The 26555-nt window shown below is 42.8% G+C and overlaps 1 protein-coding gene across 2 annotated transcripts in view; it reads right to left on the bottom strand.

The window, feature by feature from the left end:
* Positions 1-26555, bottom strand: part of LOC310678951 (gamma-aminobutyric acid receptor subunit pi-like) — a 42987-nt gene that overhangs the window by 6240 nt on the left and 10192 nt on the right. Inside the window, exons 2-8 of one of the 2 annotated variants that reach the window (XM_083443543.1) lie at positions 25421-25507; positions 21358-21461; positions 16752-16819; positions 16147-16364; positions 14219-14301; positions 4258-4395; positions 632-784 (exon numbers count right to left, since the gene is read on the bottom strand). In XM_083443543.1, coding sequence (XP_083299669.1) covers positions 632-784; positions 4258-4395; positions 14219-14301; positions 16147-16364; positions 16752-16819; positions 21358-21461; positions 25421-25476 — 820 coding nt within the window. In that variant the 5' untranslated portion in view covers positions 25477-25507. Of the gene's footprint in view, positions 1-631; positions 785-4257; positions 4396-14218; positions 14302-16146; positions 16365-16751; positions 16820-21357; positions 21462-25420; positions 25513-26555 lie in introns of both variants that reach the window. The other variant, XM_083443544.1, reaches the window with a different exon arrangement.

The raw sequence follows: 26555 nt of genomic DNA, 5'->3' as shown, positions 1-26555 counted from the left end.
ATGGTTTACCTGCGCCTACACAGTGGCAGTATGAGTTTGAGTACCAGCTGAGGGAAGCCACAGGAGGGGTGAGTGCTCTTGACTCCAGGTTGCAGGCTGTCCACAGGATGTTGAACTCAATGGGCCACTGGTAGGTTCTTCTTGCATTCTAATGATGCAGAGCCTTGCTTTTTCAGGTTTCTAAATGGCATGAGGAGCTTACACAAAGACAGCAGGCTCCTCCCTGCAGTGGTTCTTCTTCCAGCTCATGGAGGGTGGTGGGAACAGTGGTGGTGGAGTTAGAGTAGTCACACCTCAGCTCTCTTCCACACATGTTACTTTTACCCAAGAATAAAACGCCTAACAGAACCAATGTTTCAACTGTTTCACTTGCAGAGTGACTCTAGAAGTTCATTCTAGCACTAGCTGGTTAACATGAGGCTCCTTAGGCTCATTGCATCTGCCCTGCTCAGTTTCTAGGACTTGTCTGGTTGATGTACAGAGGAGCTGGAACATAGATCCCATGGTTCAAGGTTTACTGCATTATATAGGTGATGGAGGAACAGAAATGCAGCAGCTTCCTCCATGTTAAAACAACATGACCCGGGTGGGGGGGTGGGCAGTGCATCTGTGTTTTATTATTGTAGCTCACCTATGCAGATTCTGGCTGGCACTGAAGACTGGCTTATCCAGAATGACACCCAGGAGAGGACAACCAGCAAGCTGGATGGTACATATGTTTCAAGGATAAAATACAGAATGTTCCTCTTGAGCTCAAAATGGAAGACTAGCTTTGGATAGTGCCCTGTGTAGTGAATAAAGAGAGACATGCAACAAGTCATTTAGATTTCTTGACAATTTCTTCTTCATGTACAAGATTAAATAATATTTTAAAGCTTCAGATCAAATCTTTATTATTATGACCAGCATTAAGAAAACAAGCTAAGAAGCACACAGAACACATTATTTTAAAGCTTCACAAGTTTTTAAAGCACACAATTACCAACTTGCTAGTTCATCCATCATACTTATATCTAATTTCTATTTAGTGTTTGTCAGGTGTTGGTGTGGTTGCTCGAGAGCAAACAGGCAAGACTCCGACCTGTCTTTTCCAGCTTTATTATTAGTGCAAAATATTTACAGTGAAGAGCATCGCAATCTGGGAGTGGCCAGTCCTTGTACCTCCCCCAGCATAACAGCCGTGTGACCCCCATCCTTCTCCTCCCCTCTCTGAGCTGAAACCTACTGCACAGAGTGGGCGGTGGCAAAGGGGTACTTCCTTCCCCTCCGCTTTGCTCAGGCTCTGTGTTGAAGCTCTCCCTAGCATCTCCTGGTCCCTGCACCTCCTCCCCACTGGAGGTGGGGCTTTCCTCCTTGCCAGAGGAGAAACTGCTTCGCAAGATCTTCGGAGGTTCCCTATAACACAACTGCCCTTCCACCTCTCGCCTCTGAGCTGATGGCAGTTCCTTGAGAGTGTTTGCCCATCACTCTAAGCCAAACCATGGCTAAGCGCATATGTGTGAATCTGCTGGCCTCTGAAGAGGAGGCAGAATTCACTTTGCTTCTCCCCATGCTTTTCAGGTGAGTGAAACATGCCAGCTAACCCAAAGTTTGGCTTAGCGTGTCTTCCAAACCTGAGATGGTGTCCTCCTTAACCATAACTTGGCTAAGCTGCCAGGAGCGCCACGGCGATCCACCCAGGGTGTCAGGGCGGCGCTATATATATATATATATATATATATATATGCAGGTTTTGGTGTCCTCGGGTGTCTTCCCGTGTAAAAGTTGGGGTGTCTAGGCGACGTTTCGACGAGGTCTCACTCGTCATCTTCAGGCTGGTGCTTTCGGCTTCTTGTTACTGGAACAGAGCAGGATCTCAGTGTTTGAGTTCCTATAAATACTGTTGAGGAGGTGTGGTGTATAGCCTCCAATGTTCTGGGCAGAGAGGAGGTTCCCAGGCTAGTGTGCCTTTTCTTCTTTTGTTCCTTAATTACTTGAGGGATATCTTGAGTGATTTCTTGAGTGATTTCCTGAATCCCACTTAGGTGGGTCATTAGGTGTGGATTAGTTGCTAAGGCCTTCGTGTCTTGAACTCTTGAACTTTGTGAAGAGTTTTTCTGAGAAGATGGGATTGCAGGGGGGTGCAGCCAAATCCCTACACAGATTTGGCTGGCACAGGCCACAAAACCACAGCTCGCCCCTATACACGAAGCCAAGCCAGAGCACAACCAAGTGCAGTACAGCCATCTTCTCAGAAAAACTCTTCACAAAGTTCAAGAGTTCAAGACACGAAGGCCTTAGCAACTAATCCACACCTAATGACCCACCTAAGTGGGATTCAGGAAATCACTCAAGAAATCACTCAAGATATCCCTCAAGTAATTAAGGAACAAAAGAAGAAAAGGCACACTAGCCTGGGAACCTCCTCTCTGCCCAGAACATTGGAGGCTATACACCACACCTCCTCAACAGTATTTATAGGAACTCAAACACTGAGATCCTGCTCTGTTCCAGTAACAAGAAGCCGAAAGCACCAGCCTGAAGATGACGAGTGAGACCTCGTCGAAACGTCGCCTAGACACCCCAACTTTTACACGGGAAGACACCCGAGGACACCAAAACCTGCATTCCTGTACCCGTGAAAATCTACGAAAGCAAATATATATATATATATATATATATATCCTGGCTATACTTCATTTATTGTTAGAAAATATAATCCTATATAAATGAGAACAATGGCCTGCACTTCGCTTTTCTTTGCATTGTTTACATATTCTCTCCCCGAAACATTCAGAAATGAACATGTATTTTATTTTCTGATGAGCGAACAGGTTCAGCTTTCTCTCTGGGCAGAGCAGCAATATGGAATCATTAGCCTTCTTTGAGCATGATGGCTAGCCAGCAGCAGAAGCAGTGAGGAAAGCAAGCAGATGCCACTTATGTAAGAAGCAAGATACTGTCTGAACATGAAGTCTGCTAGTGGAGATCTGTATTTTTTTATACCTATTTATAGGCATTTGCTGTTTTAATGTGAGTTAGGACTTCAAAGTCATGATGTTTCCTTAGTCAATAATGCTCTCAAATAAAAATCTTTAGTGGAAGGCAAAAGATTTATACGATCGGAGCAGAAACCAGAATATAAAATAAAAATGGCACAATGCACGTTGATTGAAACTTAAATTCAGAAGCATATTATTGAGTTGTGAATCACAAATGTAATAGCTGGGATGGTACGTAAAAGAAGCTCTATCTTCTGTGGAAGAGCAAATGTGTGCAGCATCCAGAAGGAAAATAATAATAATAATAATTAATAATAATAATAATAATAATAATAATAATAATTCAGTGCATCAGACTGTTCTTATCACACTGAGGCATGCAACCGAGGGGGGCGGGGGGGGGGACCTGACAGCCTTTGACTGTGAGAACCAGGATTTGCAGAAGATGCAGCTCAGAGAACCTATTAATGGTTCCATCATCTAAGAGAGTATCGGGCCCTGCAGGGAGAACATTCTTGGTGGTGGCCCCCAGAGGACAGAATCTGCTGCCTGCCAAATCTCATCAATTTCAGCATTTAAATGAGCTTTAAAGACATGTTTATTTAGTCGAGCTTCTATTGTTTAATGTGCTTACTTTATTTCAATTAGTTTTACTGGTTTGGGGTTTTTTTTGTTTTTTGGGAGGGTATTCTTCTTGGCTTGAAAGTTTTGTACAGATGTTCTCTGCTAACAGAGACTGTAATCATGTATACATTTACTTGGGAGTAAGCCCCCTTGAACACAGCAGGACATCTGAGTGGGCATGCATAGGATTCAGACGACTTGGTATACAATAAAGGTTTTTAGTCAAGCAGTCAAGGTCCAGCAGCACAGCCAAGTTTTTTTAAATTCATCATCATCATCATCATCCTAAATTTCTTTAATAAACTCAAGGTGGCATATAAAGGATTCCCATCCAATCTACCATCCAGACACTGGCCAGATCCAAACCTGCTTAGTTTCAGTGGCAGCATTTCACTATTTCATGTATTTTACTATTATATTTTTATTCTGTTTTAATGCTGTGACATCTGTTAATTGCTGTGTTTTATATGCTGTTGGCCATTCTGGGTTCTTCTTTTTTTTTAAGGTATAGAATGTGAGAAAGCAAGTAAGCATCATCATCTGCCTTCAGACCATTCCCAGCTAGCTTTATTGAAGTGTACTGGAAAGACAGAAAGGTCAAGAAGTAAGTAGGATTTTATGACTGTAAATGAACTCTTGAAGAGTTACCTACCTGTTTCATAGACAGCTTCAGAACTAGAGGTATAGTGGTCTTCTACTGTGTACTGCGCCAATCGCAGGGTTTCTAAGCCTTTAACGGAATCATTTCCCCTTGTCCAGTAAAACATGACATCATTTATGTTATAACCCCCTGGGAACAGAAGAAGAGAGGAATTTTACTAAATATAGAAAATGTGTTTGTGTCCATATATAGTATATGTCTTCTATTTTCTGGCAAAGCTTCTGTTAATTTCACTTCATTTACTGGTTTCCCAGAGAATCCTAGACTTTAGGATTTTAGTAAATGCCTAGGAAATACACAACAGGAAAACAAAAATCAAGAAATAGACCTCAGCCTCTAAATATTCCATGCTTCACACAGCTGCAGAACAAATTGTTTCCATTTTTAAATCCAAAATTCATCTTCACAGCTTAAACTCCCCATCCCTCACCTTAAATGGAGATATTTCATTTAAAGACCATCTGAAAGAGCTTGTGTGGCTAGCTGTCTAAATTCGCGTATGAATGCAACATTCACTTAGAAATAATATAACTAAACTTAAAATGCACAGATCCAGAGGTCGGTTTACACTCCTTTTTAATATGTGTAAAATCATACAGGCTGGCATTCTGCATGGTAAGAAAGGGTAGATCTAAAAATCCCTCTCCCATACGGATCGGCTAGAATGCTGGTGTCTCTTCACCAACAAAACAGCTACACAGGGGGGGGGGTGGTTCTGCTGGTGTTATCAGTGTATGTTTTATGCTGGAGTCATGTCTTGAGTTCTGGGGGCAAATCATGACGTCTGTCAAATCCTGAATATAGGATTGCTCTGCTAGTAACTTTGTGAAGTGAAGAAAGGTAGGCTCCTGCGCTGGCAATGCATACACTATGTTGTGAGAGAAGGGCTGGGCAACTACGTCCATTTTGATATCTCTTAGTTTCTCACTTTCCCAATCTTAAATTTGGTTCTCCACATTTCTACATCAGAGTACAACTTTTTAGAATATATATATATATATATATATCCTGATGAAAATTCATCAGCATTTTAGTGGGAATTCCTCATATACACATTTTTGCAAAGTGTTCCCCCCCCCTCCAAATAGAATGAGTTTTTGTATGTTATTTTCACCAATGCATGCATTTATACGCACACCTTACCCTAGTATATGTAGATTTGAACACATTACTTGGCTTGAGAACTGCATTGCAAAATTTGGAGAGGCACAACTTTCAAAAGATGGCTCTGTTTCAGTTTTGTATTGTTTCAGAAAGTGTGACTCATGTAAGTTCACCCATAAATGTGAACTAAACTGAATTTCTTCCCCCATTGTATGTGAGAGTTGATCCTGTAAACCTCACAGTGAAATACTTCCTTCTGAAAGCTATCCATTCGGGCAACTGCAAAGGAGGTCATATTGTTATATTGGCTTATGAAAATACTGCCCAGTCTTCACACATTTCCCTGCAGTGTCTATACAAACGGTTGCTGCAGCAAATGTTAGTTATGAACATGAATATCAATACTGCTCCTTGGTGTCCTGCGATGTATACTGAGGTCTGCAGCACAATGACATTTACGCTGATGTGCGAAACAGCTTGAAGTGTCACATCAAACAGATTATAAAATGTTTCAGTTTCAGCCCTCCCGCCCAACTGTGCAAATAGCCAAAGGAGAGCTAAGAATTTCTCTGAAGCCCCAGAAGACTAAAGAGAGCGCTACTCATCCATTTGGCTTCAGTAAGCCCCCTCTGCATTCTAAAGAGCAAGGGCAAGCTGAATAATGAGGGGATTTACAGGATATTCTGCTGCGAAAATAAATACTGATTTGTAATTTTATTAATTCCCTTTGTGGCTGCAAAGGCGGTTTTAGGCACGCAGGCAATGTGAAGTTCCTTCTTTTCAGAACTCTCCTTGGAAAAGGCAGGAGACAGATGTCAGGCTACTAGAATCCAAAGAATTGGCTAGTTGGTGCAAATCAGGACATGGGATAGCCAAACCTCATTTCCCCGCCCCGGCACTTCCATCTTTTCAGGGTTCAGCCTCAGTATATTCACCCCACCCAGTCAATCACTGCTGCCAGACTCCAACACCTCCACAGCCTCTCCTGATTCCAATGGAATGGAGAGGTAGAGCTGTGTGCCATTAGCTTACTGATGACCCTGCGCTCCAAATTAAGCCCCTGTTCCGTGGCTCCCTCTCTCAATATCTCCTCCTTGCCTCATTATCCTATTTCCTCTGCCCATTTTAAATACCGTATTTTTCGCTCTATAAGACGCACCAGACCACAAGACGCACCTAGTTTTTGGAGGAGGAAAACAAGGAAAAAAATATGCTGAATCTCAGAAGCCAGAACATCAAGAGGAATCGCTGTGCAGTGAAAGCAGCAATCCCTCTTGCTGTTCCGGCTTCTGGGATAGCTGTGCAGCCTGCATTCACTCCATAAGACGCACACACATTTCCCCTTACTTTTTAGGAGGGAAAAAGTGAGTCTTATAGAGCAAAAAATACGGTAAATGAGTTATTAGAGCAGAGTTAGGAATAGCATTCCATTCCTTCACAAAGTTTCCAGAATTTAAGTAGCTATCTGGCCAGGCAAACTTCTAAAATATTTTTATATTTATATCACCCCTTCTTTCAGCTTCCCATTTCTCTGCCATTTCCCTGTGCCATAGTATTTTTAAGCTTCTGTTTTAATTGTTGTATCCCACCCAGGGACCTTAGGGTGAAGGGTGGGGAAATCATCATCTCTTGCCCCTAGGATTGTTGTTGGCATCCGTCTGTGTCAGGAGACAATGGAGGAGTGTGCCTTTGTCAGTGAAGTCAAACTGTTGGAAGGTTACAGCACCTGCTGTGGTTGCAGAGACCAATACAGGAGAGACATGTTTTGTTACAGGGGCAGATGAAGGCATCTGGTTGTCCTGCTGCAGATGCACCATGGCATTTCTCCTCTGCATTCCTCCCAGTGGCCATTCCTCCTCTGGTCACTGCTATGGATGCATGCCTGACTGTCTCCAGGCACTGCAGCCGTCTACAAGGGAATTCCACATGGTGGGGTTGATGTTGCCAACCTTCATGTCATGTTTGCAGACATCTTTGTAATGTAGAGTTGGTCTGCCAACAGGCCTGGTACTTGAAGCCAGCTCCCCATCCTTGAAGAGGATCCTGCCATCTTCCATTCTGTAGACATGATCAAGCCAGTGTAGACGATGCTGAACCTCTTCCATGTTGATCTTCCCCCTGGCTACTTCCGTCCTAATCCCTGCTAAACCAACCGTTTCCTCGTCCTTCACAGAAGCTACACTGAAGATATTCTGACAACTCTGATCTCTGAGAAGCCGGCATGTCCATGCACATTCTGTGCCTTAAACCCAGTTCAGATAATTAGCTGGAAGCTTTCCTTCCAGCTAAGATTGTGTCTGCATGGGAATCTCCTGCTTTATAATGTGTATGGCCTTTAAGTTCTAGAATGTCATGAACTGGCAGGATGGCAGTGAGGAGGAAGAGGATCCTGGCGAGGGGGGGGAGGCCGGGACTAGGACACCAGGGCAAGCTGGGAATTGGGAAGGCAGTACTCACAGGGCGACAGATGGTGAGGGGATATAGGACAGTACACAGTAACCAGAGCGGCATGACCCATCCTCAGAGCCAGAGGGCCCCCTGTCCCCATGAACACGGTGGCCTCTGAGGCATAGTGAACAGCAGGAGTCTAGGAGGCTGAGGCACGCAAGGGCCCATAGCCCAGCTCCCTAGCTGGCCAGGTGGGGCTTGTTGGCTCTGGAAGGAGGGATGTGATTTCTCAGCTGGAGTAGGCCTGGAGCAGGTGAGGGTAACCTGCCTCATCAAGCCCAGATGCTTCAATCAGCCTGCAAAGTATGAAAAGGAAGCAGAGCTGAGGTGCTGTGTCTGCTCAACTGCCCTTATTGATGGACTTTGTCTTTGGGCCTCTGCAGGACTATGCTTTGAATTTGACTCTGGGCGGTCTCCTGAGTGGGGGACTTCAGGCTTCCCTACTTGGATTGACCCTGGACTGCGTTTCCGGGCCTTTGGATTGCGGACTTTGGGCTTTGCTTGTATGGTTGACCCTTGGGCTTTGGACTTCGTACTGGACATACTGACTTGTGGACAGGTAAGCCCAGGGGTTCAGGACATAGAAGGAAGGAGTGTTTTGGACCAGAACATACTCAGTGATTTTTGTTGCTGCTGTTAGGAGGGCTTCCTGGTTTCTTTCTCTTCACACCGGTGGAATTTCAGACACATCTTTTTTTTTAATACCTTAAAAGCCTGCTTCGGGTTAACTAAATATTTAGAAATGAAAAGGGGCGTGAGAATATTTTTCTGCACCTGTTTGTGTGGGCACACTGTCAAGTGTGTATTTTATTTATGCACACACACACTGGTGGCTTTCCCTTCCATGTTCTGTTCTATCACTACCGCCTTACCTGCTGCTTAAGGAAGAAAGAGAACTCATGCTCTCTACAAATCCAATGTGAAAGGTGTGCCTTAAACCCAGTTCAGATAATTAGCTGGAAGCTTTCCTTCCAGCTAAGGTTGTGTAGAGAACTCTCTCTACAAATCCAGTCTGAAAGGTATGGAGAGAATGATGCCATCTGGACACTGATTGCAATGATACCTATTCCATTACTGCTACTATCTAAAGAAGATGAATGGTATGCTATTGAGGCTTTTGCAGGGATAAGTATAATTTGTGTTTGTTACAAATCTGTTGCACCTGCAACAGATCTTGTAATCAAGAGTGTTATAGTTATTGATAGTATAAATGTGCATATTTTTTAAAAAATTGTCCTTGAGGATGCCTCAGTAATTGTCTCTATAGCTTAGATCCTGGAAGAGAAGGTTACACCTGCAAGACAGGTGCAATCAACATGGCAAGGGAAGAATTAAGAGGGTGCATTTAATCCTTCCCAAAACAGCCCACGCAACTGTTCCTTTCAACTAGGTTCAGTCCTTATGCGCATATTACGGCAATATGAAATTGTGTGAAATTTCCATAGAGGTTATTCTACTTTATTGCTGCCATTCTAGGAACCGGCTGTCATAAGGGCCATTACTGCAATCAAGTCTGCAGTCCTGAGGCTGCTTGCTAAATCCTGCACTCAGCGGCTACAAATGTTGCCATTACTCTTTTCCAAGAGCCTGTTATAATCTGCTTCTAATTGAGAGACCTTTGGCGATATTACTTGTTTTCCTCCAGACGTACACATTATTTCCAGTTAACAAGGGTTTGTTTGCTTTTTTTGGGTGCTAGAAACCTTTGTGTATTCATATTGACTGTTTTGACAAGGGCACACTGATATCTGCAGCTTATTTTGAGAAGACAGCACTATTTATCCAACAACTGTTCAAACTGAACCAGGAAGGGTGGAAGTGGCACACAGATATGGACTGGATCATTATAGATTGCTCAGTCATTTCTGATCTTGATTCTCCTACCCTAGAAAGTGAGCAACAAATGTCATGTGATCCATTTTTATTGCATTGCTATGTTTTTCCTTCATTCATTCCAGAGACACTTGTGTGCTTGTTGAATGGCAGATGGTATCATTCAGAAACCCTTTGTTTTCAGGTGCATAAGGATTTATTTATCTATTTTGCTTCCTGGGGGAAATGCATAAATATAGGGCTTTGTTGATTTGTATCTCTTTAAAGTCATAATTGTAACTCTTTCCACAATTTTTTATTTTTTATTTTACTGTTTATTACTACAGTTCTCACCTGGGGTGGGATTTTTATTTATGCTACTAATTTCAGTTTATTGTTCTCTATATTTTAAATTCTTTTATGGAGTTCTCCACCCCCTTCCTGTAAACCACCTTGAGGGGGGTTGTCGTTGTTTCGCCTTGTAAAGCTGTATAAAAATACTTTTTTAATTGGGGGGGGGGGATGTGTATGTAAATACATAGTACATCACTTAATAGTAAAAAAAAAAAAGATAGCAAACATTGCAAACTGAAAATGGTGCAATCCATCAAACACTGTTTCTATGCAAGCCTCACTGAATAACAAAATCAATCCAAATTTTAGGAAGCCAGCATAATTTACATTGGGATAAATTATGCTAGTGTAATTTACCCCTGTTCCAAACTCTGCTCAGGAGTAGGGTTAATGCTGGCTGAGCCAGCCCGAGTGTGGGGGGGGAGGGACATTTGTTTTGACTTGTTTTTAATACTGCGTTTTAATGCTGTAACCTGTCCTAGGACCTTAGGATGAGGAGCAGCAAATAAATAGTGTTTGGCTTGCAGCACTCTTTTGGCTATTATAAATTCTGCTGAGTTACTAGGTCACATGACCGAACTAAAAAAAGTTTGGAATAAGTTTCCCTCTGACCCACCCCTGCAATGCCCTTGCCACTCCCCTGGCACACACTTTTTTTGAGACTTGCTCCCACCATGACTCAACTTAGAATTTAAAAAAGCCTTTAAAAAGGTTTTTCTCTTTCAATATTGTGACTAAAGATTCCAATTCATCACGAAAGAAGTTAGAGAAATTTAGAATATATGGGATCCTGATTCAGAGTGAATATTTGGCCTGGGTCATCTTTGAGAAGTAGCTTACAATGATGTGGTCTAGTCATAACTGAGCATGCAACCTACACAACAGAAACGGTATTTTATCCACCTCTCTAACATTGGAAGCATTTTTTATTCTGGACATTTATTTTATCCCCCATTAGACTATGTTTATCAAACTAGGCAATACCACAGCTTTTTATTTTAAGGGGGAACATCAGGATCATTTTATTTCCCCTATAAACTTCATGTTCCCTGGAGGCATCTAATGTTGGTTTGGAGGTTCTAACAGCTATAATAGGGCCAATTCTGTTAGAATAAAGTCAACAAATATTTGCTCAGTTTTAGAAAATGAATGTGTGGCCCACTTTGTGAATAATTGTGCAATTGAGTTTTGCTTGCATGAATGGTGTCAGAAGTTAAGACTAAGCCGGCACATTCAGATGCTTTCAGACAGAAGACATGGAAAACATAGATTGCTGGACAAGACTAGGGCACAGCTTTATAGAAGAGAAATGTAGCTTGAAGCACAGACATTTTAAATGGTCAGAAGTCTTGAACTGAGACTATTTGGAGAGGTGGAGAGAATTTGCCTTTGTGGCTATAATCCTGCACAGATTTATTAATGGGATTTAGGCAGCCTGGCTGTGCCGAGAGTGGCAGTCAAGAACTGCATTTGTAATAACTTTGCCTGACTGTAAAGGCTGAAATGTGATCACAGGCCTTGCCAATCACAGACCCTCCAAGTGTCTGTTTTCCAGGGACAGTCCTAGATTTACAGAAGCTGGCCCAGTTCCTGATTTCATCCCAGGATGTGCTGCTTTTCCTTAGAACATCCCTATTTTCAATGAAGAAATGTTGGAGGATATAGTTATATGACCTCCCTGAACCACCCGAGTGGCTGGGGCAACCCAGTCAGATGGGTGGGGTATAAATGTTGTTTGTTTGTTTGTTTCTATGGAATAGGAGAAATGTTGGCGGGTATGCAGTCAGATACACAAATCTACCTTATGTGTATGAAAATATGCCAAAGAATTCTGTATGAAACCGAGCAAGGAATTGCTCTTCTGATTTAAATATTTATTCAATCTTATTTGTCTACAACATTTCTTGAGACATTCTAAGGCCTGGCTGAGGCGTTATATCATGGCTCCCAACTGTCTGTGCTTTGTTAGAACAGGAGCAAGCAGTGAGCTCAAACACTCCTTCCTACTCTCTTATGCAATGACTTAAAGTTTCTGTTAAGTTGTGGGTGAACATATCAGACGACCCAGCGATTCTTCAAACAGCTCTTGTTTATTCACAGGCCAGAACAGAACTGAACTGAAGGGTTCAGTCAGCCTGCTTATATAGAGCTCCAGTACAACGTAACTGTAACAATTTTCTAAAACTATCCAATCACTGAACGTCACTTTCGATCCCTTATTTGCATAACTATCTACAGTATCCCCCTGCTGGCCCAGGGTGAGAACTTCAGTACATAACAGTTTCCCATAGAATCTAAACCAGAAACTTGTGGTTTAAGTGTGCCTAGAAGCCAAACTATGGTTTGAATGTATAGTTTGGAACCAGGACTGTAGGGAGTGCTTAAACCATAGTGTCCCTGTTTTGGTATCATAGAAAACTGATCTAACAAACCGGGAAGCCTCTTCTCAAGCTGGCCAGATGACAGAACAGGAGGGCTGAAGAGCACTTCAGTGGCTTTGCTTGCATGCCCTACGAAACCCTAGTTTGTAACAAACTCACGTTTAAGGTGACTGAGCAGCGTGCTTCTGCATACTGCCCCAAAGCTCCCATGGTGTCGCTTCTGGATGTTGCTGCAGACAAAGCAAGCCAGGGTCTGGCTTGTCATGTGCTCCAAACCTGAGCTCATGGTTTGGTTTGCTTCGCTTCACACAAACCCACAAGTGGTAGCTAATATTTGTCCTTACCTTGCTGCTCATGTTTTTGGGGGGAGGAGGAAACAAAGCATGAGCCTGGGTTCAGAAATCACAAGAAGCTCAACTCTGGCTTGTTTTGGCTGCAGGATGGTAGCATCAGAAATTTTTGCCACATAAATTTTTGAGCACCTTGCATCAGATTATAGTTAGTCCTGTCCCCATGCAAAACTGGTATGGGCCAGATACTGATGAGTCTATCCAACCCTATCTCAGCCTCGTCAGAACCTACATGGGTTAAAAATCATAAAACATTAGACTAGTGAGGTACAGTAGTTTTCATTTGAAATGTGTGGAATTATCAAGGCACCCAGCAATGGGAAAGAAACAAGTACATTTTCTATATACGCACAGATTCTCAGGCCCAATGCATGTTTTATTACTGTGCAGCTGAGCAACCTCTTCTGTGTGGTCAGAGGTCCAGCTGAAGTACTTCTGTATGCTAGAGGCAATCATGCCGGTTGCTTAGATCTCACCGGATACTTTCCACATCTGCTCCTGTGGAGGCTTTGCACTGACATGGAAATATTTCAGTGGGTGGAAGCCCTACATGGCTGCCACTCATTAAGAGAAGAGAAGAGCCCTGCTGGAGCAGACCAAAGGCCTATCTAGTCCAGCATTCTGCTCTTACATTGACCAATGAAAGCCCACCAGCAGGACCTGAGCACAGGAGTTCTCTCCCACTGTTTTTCTCTGGCAACTGATACTCAGAGGCATATTTCTGAATGCTGAGCCTCAGCTGCAGAGGTTTTTAGCAGCAACTATATCACTCCTAAATCCTGCCTCAACTAATTATTTTAGAGCAGGCTGATATCCTGCTGTCAAGGAGCAGGTCAGCAATTAAACACCTAGCATCAGCGAAGTTAACCCCAGAAACCCAAACTGTGCAGGTCTAATGATCGCAGCAACTCTTCCCTGTGGATCTTGCCCCAATCAGGCATTTCTGAGGACTGAAAGGCCCGCCTTCCCACCACTCTCCAAGACTCCTTCCCCCATCCACCTGAGGCTCCTTCATCTTGTCTCGCTTTCCTCCACCCTCTTCAGTCCTCTCCATGGCCTTGGAGACCAGGGGAGCTGGTCACAGCAGGAGCGGAGGGACGCCATGGCTTCTTCAGCAGCTTGCTCCCACTCCTCTCCAGCCTCCACTGATATTAAACCACTCTGCCCCACTAAACCCTCTTCAGCTTCGGACTTCACCTCCTCCCAGTCTGCTCCCTCTTCTCCCTCTGTGTCATTCCACCCCTAATCCCCTGGCTCTGAGACATCTTTCCCCTAGGGGGGTTCCCCATCTGGTGCTTTCCACCACACCTCAGCATCCAGCTAGCCCACGACACCGTCCTATTGAATTCAATGGTGCCTTCTCTCAGGTAAGTGGGTTTAGGATTGCAGCCTAGCACTACCTGGGAGCTCCTTTTGTAGCACCCTCTCTCCAGTGTCCCTGCAAATGGGCTCCCTTCCCTGCCCCCTGCCCCTCTCTTTGTTAGAGGTAATAAAATCACTTACAGCTTTCCAGTTGCAAGGTGCACGTCTGTTTGTCCATAGGGTATTTAGTCAAATCCATACTACAGGCAACTGTTGTAGTTATCCTTTAAAAGCAAAGTACAGATGGTTACCATCCATGCATCATACTGAGCACTGAAAATAGAAACAAATTATCCTACTTATTTGAGCTTTTTTTAAAAAGGCAAAACATATGGCTAGGGGGGAAAGATCGGCTGATGTTTTTTGTCAAAAGACAGCTAGGGAATAAAGATGCAGAATTATTAACTCCTTTACACCCCACTTCATTCTGAATCTTACCAAAAATGAGACGGTGGAAAACAAAAATGGTTAAAAACAAATGCAGTGCTTGAAGGTAAGAAAACAGCAGTATTGTAAGTTAAAAGGCGTAAGCAGCAGCCAATAAATGGAAGAATTATTTAACATCAAAGGTCTGTAGTAGTAGTAGCAGTAGTAGCAGTAGTAGCAGTAGTAGCAGTAGTAGCAGTAGTAGCAGTAGTAGTAGCAGTAGTAGCAGTAGTAGCAGTAGTAGCAGTAGTAGCAGTAGTAGTAGCAGTAGTAGCAGTAGTAGCAGTAGTAGTAAATGCATGCTGCCTGGGTTACCCCAGGGATTCTGGGAGGCTTCACCCAGAATAAAAATGTATTCAACTCACATCTGGAGGAAGCCTGATCTTCACTGGGAGGGCATTTCATAATGATGGCACTACTGCTGAAGACCCTGTCTCTTGGGCCCATCTCACAATGGTTTGAGTGCTGGACTCCTGGGAGACTAGGGTTCAAATCATTGGGTGACCTTGGGCCCGTCACTCCTTCTCAGTCTAACCTGCCTCACAGGGTTGCTGTGGGAATCAAATGGGGAGGGAGAGAACCATGTCCACCACCTTGAGCTCCTTGAAAGTGAAAGGTGGTATATAAATGGAATAAATAAAATAGAAACGATGCAAAATTACAGTACAGTCACCATCATCTCCCTTTGTCTCAGCACCCTACTGCAGCTTCTCCCAACTTGGTGCTCACCAAAAGTTTTAGATGACAGCCTCAGGAGACCCAGCAAGTGTGGAGAATGCCCAGGAATGATGAGAACTGTAGTTTAAAACACCAGGAGGGCACCAGGTTGGGAAAGGCTGATATACTGTAACTGCTTGTGTTTGCGCAATTGAAACAACAGCATATTTTCCTGTTTATCCCTGGCTTCATTTCCCTTTCTATGTTGCTTTGCTTTTTGTCTATAGTAAATGTATTTTTAAATTAGTTGAATTGGGATTTACTAGATAGATAGCTATAGATAGATAGATAAAGATTAAGTGCTTCAGTTGGAATTGCTACTCTTCCCTTTTTAGATCCTGAAAAAGGTTACCCCAATTGTACAGAAACAAATTTTGAAAATAGTTTATAATATTTCAATTCATCTGCTCTGGCCATCAAAGTGAGAAGGATGGCAAGGCAACACAGTCCTCACTATGAACTGCCTTCGTGACATTATCAGCTAGTCAGATCTTACTCGCCATGTGACATTGTCAATCATCATCACACTGGCTATGTAATCCCATATTGTTGGCTTCACATATGCAGCATGAAGCAGTCCCTGTTTTCTTCTTTTAAAAAGATGGTGCCAGAGGATTTACTGATGAGACAGTGAACATCTGAACTTGAAAAGAGGTGAGCGAGGGATGGTGAAAGCCTCTAGGTGAACATTTGGCACAGAACTGATACAGCTCTCCCACAAGCAAGCTTTCCCATTAACTGTGATGGAGGGGAGAGCAGCTCTGAAAGTATGGAACAAATAGCCGGATCAGGAATCTATCTGGTCTAGTATAATGATTATCAGCAACGTAGCTGGTGAAAGAGGATCCACTTAAAACAGTCACAATTCATTCTAATCAATCTCAGAAGGGCTCTTTGAAAAAGCACTCTTTGGGCAATGAGCATACCTTATGGCATAAAGGACTGTTCCATTGGGATATATTCTTATTAGACGGTTTTCAACTGTGATATCATGAAGAAAAGACTTTTTTGAGTCCACTATAAAGGTGTCTGGTACCCAAAGCATCTCCACAAGGCGGCCATCTAAGCTTAAGCTCTTGTTACCCTCAAAACAAAGGCGTTCATCAGTCCATCGTTGTCTTAGGAATATGGTAGCTGTGTAATCCTAGGAAGAGAGAACACTTTAAAACAGACAGCTAACTAAATACATTATAACACACATACCCCTTGATCTGCTATATGTATGGAAACAACAACTATTATTAACTCATAGCAGTTTCAAAAGGGATAGGTTCTCAAAGGCAACTCGCTACATGCCTTTTGTGCATGAAATGCTGTTCTCGCACAGCACTGGATACAAGCTTAGCAGTATGAATTAAAATGGCCATGTTGCCCCAAAGTGTTTTAGTGAGGTGTTTTGTTTTGTTTTTTTAAATGATATTGTATCCTTATTCTGAAAGTCTAGCAAAGATGCTGGAAGCAAAAGGAGAACGAAAGAGTTTCCTGTCATACTTAATACAATATGAAGTAAGAAAAAAACCCACTACTATACCATGTTTATTTCCGATATTGTGTCAATGCTTGCTATATCCATACTCATTCCTACGGAGACAGGGCCATCTGAAATAGAGGCACAAACATAGCATAAAATTAATATTCAGTCTATAGTAAGAGGTTGTGGTCTTTGTTTCGGTACTGAGAGTTCATCACTATGCTGTGGCAGATTACATGAGACTGGAGCTAAAAGCAGGACTTCCAAGGTCAGTTTTCCTGTGGGAGAAAGATTAGTCTCACGGGAGTTTCTGCGGGCCAGAGGTGGTCTCAGAGCAAACATGTGAAGACAACTGAGCACATTTTGGAGTTGTTTAGCCAGCTTTAGCAGTTTCACTGGGTAGGCCTTCCTGGATAGGAAACAGTGCAGAAATCCCTATATCACAGAAATACAGTGCAATGTATCCATTTGGAAATAAGAATGCACATCAAAAATTGGACATTAAGGCCAAATGTATTTTTTTAAAAAAATACTGATGTTAATTTAGCAAAGATGTTTAATACTAAAATCATATAATGACTTGGAGGGAGGGGGTCTGTTTGATTCAGTCCAGAAATAATTAATTTAATCCTGTTCATTAATTTCAGTGTGGGTCTAGTCTGTGTAAAACACTCGGTATATGCATCCTTCCATGTTTCTGAAAGCTTCAGCAACCCTGCTGTTATTTAAGTAATTCAAAGAAATGCTGCCCACTTTTCTGCAGTTTTGGGAATGATATAAAACTGATGAAACTGCAATGAAGGTTCCCTTCACTCAGTGACTTGCATCCTTCTGCTTCATCCAGATGTCCATTGATGGTGCAGTTGCTTCTGGGTTTGGCATGTGAACAACTTGCAAATGTGTCTGAGGAGTTATTCTTCAGAGTTTAGTCTTATTTACAGAAGAGGTATTTTCAAATTTAGTCCCAGCAATTCACCTTAAGACGGGAGGAATGGATACTGTTTGAAAATTTCCAATATTTAAAGGAAAAGAAAACAGTTGCCGCATTTAGTGAAGCCAAATGGACTTTGCATCTCAGTAGATGAGATTTCCAGGTACGGTAAGTAGTCATGCAAGTCAATTGCAGTAAAAACAAGAGAGGCCTTGTTGGCAATGAGCTCAGGCAAATTTTGGGTTCCCCTTCCTTCTTCCTTCAGCATGGCCACTACGAGGACACTGAAAGCTTCCTTTCTTTTTTACAAATAACAATTTGCCCTTTTGTCCAGATGTGGACAAACTTTGGTTAGCTTTAAGTTGTTTTAATGAAACAATCCAACTTCAAACCTTGGTTTATGAAGCTGGTTTATTCCAGTAAACCATAGCTAAGATCAGTGGCATGTGGTGAATTTTTTCATAGGGGAAAAATTAGGGCCAGAGGTGCCAGCTTGCAAGGGTGTGTGAACATCGCACCTCCTTCTCTAAGCTGGGCAGAAGTTTCCTGGGCTTTGGGAAGGAAGCACCAGGGGGACTAGCCTAGTCCCACTAATCCACTGATCGCACACCACTGATTAAGATCAACCACAGTTTAGGGTGAAAAGTTCCAATCTCTTTCTTGGAGAGAAGGAAGGGGGAGGCATGTATGGCAGAGACTTACCTGGGCTCATTCCCATAACAAATAAACCACATTTAGCATTATGTCCAGTCGTAACCAGAGAGTCTTGTTGCACCTTAAATACATAACCATCTTCTTCACCAAACCTTTATTAGGCATTACAAATAAAGGCTATCATAAAACATCCATATATAAAAATTTGAAATATATACAAAGAAACAGCCATGTAAAAATATGTAACAACGAGGATTTTCATTGGAATTTCTTCCTGCTAAATAGTGCCATTCACCACTCTATGAGATAATATTGATAAAAACTCAGCCACCCTTGCAGTTACTTCCAGGTTAATGTCATACAGATAGAATTTGATATTTTCATTGTGCCGGGATGTTAGATACCCGAAAAAGGAGGGAGCTTGCATTTGCGTAGCTGGTTGTACAATGGACAGTAGAAAAGAATACGTTCTCCTGTGTCTGGCACATTCAAAGAACATCTGCAATGTCTATTGTTTCTGGGGATGTTTAAATATCTGCCCTTGACAGAAGCTGAGGGGGAAACGTTCAGTTGGGCTAACATAAAGGCCCTGCATTGGACTGCAATTATTAATTTTGAAATATAAGTGATCCTGTTATCTGATGTATTTAAACCATAGAACTTGGGGGAGCAAATTTTATTTACAGCTGGCTTGATGTTTTGTTTTTCAGTGTTCCTTAATCTGATTTGAATATTGCAATAAATTTATTGCTCACTTGAATTATGCAAGGGTTCCAAGTCAATACCGATAGTTCTGATTTTGCTATGTAAGAGCTGAAACCATCTGGATTTATAAGAATCCTTAAGTAAGTCAGAGAGCAGACTCAAAGGTTGGCAATGGAAATGGCAACGCAACCACAGTATTTTATAGTGCTAGCCTACACCCAATATTCCATTGTGTGTATACCTAGTTCTGCACACATTGCCCCTTACTTGATTGGACTTGGAAGCCCCAGGATACATCTCAAGAAACTTGACTGTATATTATCTAAATTACTATTATATGCTAGTATCCATATTGCGATCCCAAAAAGTATCTGGGATGACACTTTAGCTTGAAAAATTTGAATAGCAGCTGGTATAAATTGGTTACCTTTCTGAAAATAAAAGCAAGCTACTAACCTGAGTGCCACAACCAGAGAGTCTTGTGGCATCTTAAATGCATAATAACGGTTGTAAGTCTTCAAGACTCTTTGTTGTTTCTGATTGATAAAATGATTTAATGTGTTGTAATAAAATAACCAGATAACATACGTGAGATTTATTCCTCTAATGGTAAACTGGTAAAATTTGACCAAATTGTAAAAAAGATTGATCCCAAGATCCTTGAGCTTACCGACTGCATCATTAAGGGAAGTTTTTGAAATTATTCTTGCCTCTCTCCAGTAGATGGCAATAGAAAACTATTCCCTTTTTCCAGCTTTGGAAGGCCAGAGGGCTAAACCAATAAAGGTTAAATATCTTACGATAGATGTGAATGCTTTATTTTGTAATGAATACTGGATTAATATGTATAAACTGGAAATTATTACTTTTATTCAATCTAATGAATAAAACAGTTTTGCAATGAAATATCATTTGATGAGAGACAACGATGCATAGAATGCATTGAAGCTCAACTAGAAATTTAGCATATTTTACTAGGCAGGAGCCAGAAGTAACCACACTAAGGTTACTTCCAATGCAAAGTGAAGATTATGTTTAAACGCCCCAGAATTCTGTTTTATGCCATTACACATCATCAACTTCTTCAAATAGCTCAATAAAATATTAGGCAATGGTGGTAGGATGTTTAGAACTGAGCATTCTAATGTAGTCACCTGCTTCTGCAACCCACACTTTTAACTTCTTGTTTTAAAAACTGAAGGTGAAGAGCCAACAGTTTCACATCCAAAGTTCCCATGAAACCAGGGATTCTGCTGTAGATTCTGCCTTGGCAGCAAAGCCAGCCAAATCTTGAAATTCAGTATGCCCTGAGATGCAACCTGTTCAGACTGTGGTGCGTTTTGTTGTTCCATATTTCATTCTCTGTGTTCAAAGCATCTGTCTCCCAGGGCAACAGGGGGGAGGAAAATCAGCACTGAAACATCTGTCTCTACTTTAGTTTAACTCATTTCACAATTATTTAAAAGGAGGGGTTTAACATGGAGCCCAGTGCATCCCTCAGTAGTTGTAAATGATGTTCAGCAACCCACTTTAAAATAAACATACCATTCTAAATTATTAACTGGGTAGATGGTATAAAACTGTATTACTCCCCAGCATCTAATATACCTATATGAAATTTGATCATTATTTATAATTATGCATAATGCATAATTTGGAGCATATAGCAAGGATTTTGTTGTTGTTTGAAGCTGCTGCTGCACAGCTGAAGAAGCAAAGTGGATACTTTCTCCTCAGTCTTTTTATAGTTTAAATACACACAGAGAAGTGGGTTCTTTTTCAGCAAACGGGGGAAAAAACAACCTCTGGTTCTTCAGCATTTCCAACTATTATTTTTACTAGGCACTCTGGTACCACTTGAAAGTGCACAAGGAGCCAGTGGTGTTCCCTAGAGATCTAAATTATGAAACATGTCACTGTTATGACAGGGCTGTAGAGGTCATAAGTTAACACCAAAACAGTCTATATAGTACGGACGATAGCAGACAACACATTTCCCTTCTAGCACAAGACTGGATTCCTTCTGATAGCTGGATCTTCTTAGTTAGCGAATGTGTTCTTTGCACCACAGGCTCCTCAATTCCTTCTGCACTTTGCTTTTGGGCCATTATAAATAAGAATCTTGACTATACAGGCCTGTCTGTCACTTCTGTTAGATATGGCAGATCATAGTTCGGTATCATAGGGACAGAGCTAACCCTTCAGGTTCCTTCTAAACCCTGCAGCTCGGGAGATAGAACAACCTTTTAAAATGACACGATGCTGCCAAAGATACATGACTGAAAAGGCTTTAATTGTGGTTTCATTTCTCATTTTTCAGTTGTTCTCTAACTCTCAGAAGAGCCTATTCCCATCAAAACTTTTTTTCCTACTTACTGTCAAAAAATGGTCGCAGATACTTGTTATATCCTTTCATTATTTTCTGTATGGTTGGAGGAAGAATTTCACCCTTTTCTTCAGCCGGAGAAACTTGTGTTAATCTAACCAGGAAAAAGAACAGGGAGTTTATTCTGAGGCTATTGTCACAGACGAAACGCTGTGCCAAATTTCTAACACAGAAGTTGTGTTGCTTTTCCATCTCATAATGTCTACATGTAGCAAGAGCATTTCCCAAAACGCCAGACTTGATAAAGCTTTAGTCCCCCAAGCAGGAGAATCTGCCGGTTTTATATCTGGCCCAAATTTGGTACAACTGCCCTGATAGCTGAATGAATTTCTAAAGTGTTCAGTGTTTGCTTACTGTTTCTGCAAGATACATAATAGTAGGTAGGCTTTTTCCCATCCGATAAAATGAAGTTTATTTTTATATACCACGAAATCTGCTTAGTCAAATTTCCCCAAGGGATAAAATACATCAGAAAATATTTTTGCATGCCACAGCTGTTCTCTGCACCCCAACCTGGTGTCCGCCAGATGTTTTGCTCTACAGTTCCCATTAGCCCCAGCCAGCATGGTCACTGGCCAGCAATGATTAGAGAGTTTCTCGGCCTTTTGGCTAAGATCAAGTGTAGTGTAGAGTTGTATGCCAAAATGTCAGAAGAGCACCAAGCTGATCTACAGTTTCCATTTCCAGAACAACAATGAATTTTGTCCTAGTACAGACAAGTTACTATAGTGATCAGGTATGAGCTGTGGCAAAACTAGGCCTCATACACTCCTGAGTTCAGAGTTGCCCAAACTTGGGTCTCCAGCTGTTTTTGGACTACAGTTCCCATCATCCCTGACCACTGATCCTGCTAGCTAGGGGTGATGGCAGACCCAAGCTTGGGAAACCCTGCCTTAGTGTATAATAGGAAGAGAACGAAAGATTCTACTTGCACTTAGAACCAGTAGCTATATTACGTTCAAACCCAGATCTCTACGGTTTGTTCTGACTATATTTAGTTAAAGCAAATTATATCCAAAAGTTCTCTCTAAGAGCCCTGATGTTTATTTCAATGACATAGTATCCATGTGTATATTTGGGGGAATAACCCATATGCATGTGAACCTATATGTGTACTGATGATTATCACATATATATCAAAATCTAAATTATGATACAGGAAGTGCAAATATACCTCTGTGTCCTCTTTGCACTGAACTTAGGCAGGACAGTGGATCCAATTGTTTCTCATGCAATAAAGATATCACCTTTGCAACCTGGTGCACAAATAATATGAAACTTCATCCCATAATCCCATAATCCACTTGATCTGCTGGTCTATCTATTGAGTGCGCCCCCTGAAAAACCCACCCTCACAGTTGCCTGTGCAGGGATGATGTTCCCTATCACAACATACAAATTAGATACAATTACTGTTGACAGGTATCTGAGGATAAAAATTCAAATGTGATAAAATCCTGCTGGGGAGCAATACCTTGAAACACAATCCTGCTCTGGAGCCATTTCATTCACTCGCAAAGAAACTTAACATGCGTGCACCATGCCCTGCCATGGAACGCATGACTGAACAGATTTGATTGTTTCCAAATTAGGTAGTAAAATTCTTTAGGCAGGAACCACTTTTCTTTGCATGTTTCTATAGTGACTAGCATAGTATATTCAAGCAAAGGCACACTTAGCTGAAGTCAAAGAGAACAGGAAATCTGCAATCATTAACATTAGATGCGTAGAGTTTAGTTATAAAGGACAGGAACAGAATGATACCAAAGGCAACCAGTGTGGATCAGTTGCCAAGACTGAAAGTCCTCATCTCCCCATAGCCGTCTATATCCTCTTCTCTTCAGGGCTTTCCCCAAGCAATCAGAGACTGTGCCAGCATGAAGCCTGCCACTGCTCTGCCCATTTCAGTCATCTTCTGGAGATGGGGGGAGGGCAGCTTGTCGCAGCAGGAAGAGGAGACACCTGTGACTCTTCACCAGCCTAACTCATCTCTGTCTCTTGACCTCTCTCCTCTCCAGCCTCTGATTCTGGACTCCCCTCTGCCACAGACTCTCCCAGCTCACTAAGCCCTGTTACTTCTTCAGCTTCTGACACCTCCTCTTCTACGTCTTCTCCCTCTGACCACTCATCGTTGTCCCACCACCACTCCCTGGGCTCTGAGTCTTTCCCCCTGGGGTTTCCCTAGCTAGTTCTCCCCACCACTCTTCTGTGTCCAACCAGTCCATGACAGCAGAAGTGATACTTGCCATATGCAAACCAGGTATGCAATGCAATCCCACCTTCGCTGCTCCACCAAACACTACTGGGCATAACAAGAACCCCACTGAACCAGACCAAAGCTTCGCCTAGTCTGTTTCCCACAGCGGCCAACCAGATGTCTATGGGAATCCCACAAGCAGGACGTGACAATTAACAGCTTTCTCCGTAGGCCCTCCCTAACAACTGGTTGTTGTTGTTGTGTCCGACTCTTCGTGACCCCATGGACCAGAGCACGCCAGGCACTCCTGTCTTCCACTGCCTCCCACAGTTTGGTCAGACTCATGCTGGTAGCTTCGAGAACACTGTCCAACCATCTCGTCCTCTGTCGTCCCCTTCTCCTTTGCCCTCAATCTTTCCCAACAACTGGTAAAGGTAAAGGTAAAGCGACCCCTGACCATTAGGTCCAGACATGGCTGACTCTGGGGTTGCGGCGCTCATCTTCCTTTATTGGACAAGGGAGCCAGCATACAGCTTCCAGGTCATGTGGCCAGCATGACTAAGCTGCTTCTGGTGAACCAAAGCAGCGTATAGCCACCATGACTAATAACTGGCATTGGCACAGTCCATGATGGGTAGACACAAAAACTACTGTCCCTCTGTTAATGGAGACATCAGCTGTGCAAAAGAGGGAATCGCTTATTAGTTTGACTAGTGAAAATACAGTAGATGCTTGGGTTGTGAATGTGATCCATGCAGAATGCATGTTTGCAACCCACAGTGGCACGTCTGCACACACGCAGGTTGCGTTTCGGCACTTCTGCACATGCGCAAAGCGCGGTTTAGCACTTCTGCACATGAGCGGCCGCCGAAACGCAGAAGTAACCCGTTCTGGTACTTCCGGGTTTCGGCGGGTCCATAACCCAAAAAAACACAACCTGAAGCATTTGAAACCAGAGGTATGATTGTAGTGCGATTTCCTGACCACCTTTCCCTCCCTATTCTATTAGTGAATACAGTGGTACCTCGGGCTACATACGCTTCAGGTTACATATGCTTCAGGTTACAGACTCCGCTAACCCAGAAATAGTACCTCGGGTTGAGAACTTTGCTTCAGGATGAGAACAGAAATCGTGCTCCGGCGGTGCGGCAGCAGCAGGAAGCCCCATTAGCTAAAGTGGTGCTTCAGGTTAAGAAGAGTTTCAGGTTAAGAACAGTCCTCTGGAATGAATTAAGTACTTAACCTGAGGTACCACTGTAATACAGTTGCAAGGTGGAAACCTAGGGAAGCACCTCCCCTCTCTCTTGGAAAGCCTCAAGGGAGGATCCTGACACGACTTCTCTTCCTCTGCTTCCCATCCTCCGCATCTGCGTGTAGTGGGTGAAAATGAGGATCTTGATGGGAGGGGCAGGTGTGTTAAGTTGTGGGTGAACATATCAGACGACACAGTGATTTCTCCAGAGCAGCTCTTTATTGTAAGCTGGACAGACTGAACAGCAAACAGCTCAGCCGGCCTGCTTTTATAGGAGCCGGCTGTCAACATTGTAACAACAACAACTCAGGGTTTCCCGCCTAAAATAACTGATGTGGACCTGAGTGAAAACTATCTACAGTAACCCCCTGCTGGCCCAGGGTGAGAACATCAGTACATAACAAGGTGGGTGATGGGGGTCAAAGGAGGACCAAGAGAATCTGAGTGGGCAGGCCTGATCAAAGAAGCTGTAGAGATGGGCAGCTCCTTGCAAGCTCTCCACCTCCCAAGCTTCATTGTCTTGAAATGCCCCAATCACCTTTTGCTCCCACCCCAAATGATTCTGCATGCACAGAGGAAGAATGCAACCAACGCCGTCTCTTACCTGCATAATATCATTAGGGAAAGGGCTTTGAAACCCCAGCTCGAGGTGCACATCATTGGAGCTGGCTCCAAAAAAAGAGATCTTTTTCTTTCCTAAAAGCAAATGAAGCAAAAGCCTTACTCGCAGAGCACTGTGAAGAACACAGAGAGTCTTAACGGGTTACATGAGGTTACCAAGGGTGACTTTAAAAAAGAAAAGAAAAAAGGGATCACTGGGGAAATTGCAGATAGTAACATTACTTAATCCTGACAGAGTTCAGAGGGGATTAGCTTAATCCAATTTTGCAGGTTTGTGTTTTACACTTCGGTCCTAAATGGAAGCAATTCCCTTTTACCGGTATTTAAGTTGAACTTTAAAGCAGGGGTGGGAAACAGCTGGAATGTGGGCCATATGTGGCCCTCCCCACCTGAAATGCATTATCCCCTCCTTGCTCTCTCCCCTCACTGCAATTAGGCTTGAAAAACGTTTTCTACTGGAGTCACAGCTTTCCCTCTCTAGAAGGCTTCTCTCTCTCTCTCTCTCTCTCTCTCTCTCTCTCTCTCTCTCCAGCAATAGTAGTGAGAATGGCTGCTGTTTTGTCTAACCCATAGGTAGGCAAACTAAGGCCCGGGGGCTGGATCCGGCCCAATCACCTTCTAAATCCGGCCCGTGGACGGTCCGGGAATCAGCGTGTTTTTACATGAGTAGAATGTGTGCTTTTATTTAAAATCCACCTCTGGGTTATTTGTGGGGCAAATGAATTTGTTCTTCCCCCCAAAAAAGATAGTCTGCGCCCCACAGGTTCTGAGGGACAGTGGACCAGCCCCCTGCTGGAAAAGTTTGCTGACCCCTGGACTCTAACCGCCCTGACACTCTTGCAGTTGGGAGACTCAAGGCTGATTCTGTGTTGTCCCTTAATGAAATCTCCTCAGGGCAATTTAAAAAAACACACACCCAAAAACCTGAAACACCATCTTTTCATATGATAAGCAATAAAATATAACACAGCATAGTCCAATAGCACCTGGAGTGTCAGATACCTTCCCTGACCTAGTCCAACATCCCCCACTTGGTTAGTTAGGCAACAGACCTCTCATTTGTCCACAATGTCTGTTTTGCAGGTATATGCTGCCTCTGTACATGAAGCTTTAATTTC

Source organism: Podarcis tiliguerta (assembly GCF_965153285.1).
Source record: "Podarcis tiliguerta genome assembly, chromosome: 5".
NCBI classification, from domain to species: domain Eukaryota; kingdom Metazoa; phylum Chordata; class Lepidosauria; order Squamata; family Lacertidae; genus Podarcis; species Podarcis tiliguerta.
The sequence above is the reverse complement of the archived record's forward strand: the minus strand, read 5'-3'. Positions and strand labels throughout refer to the sequence as shown.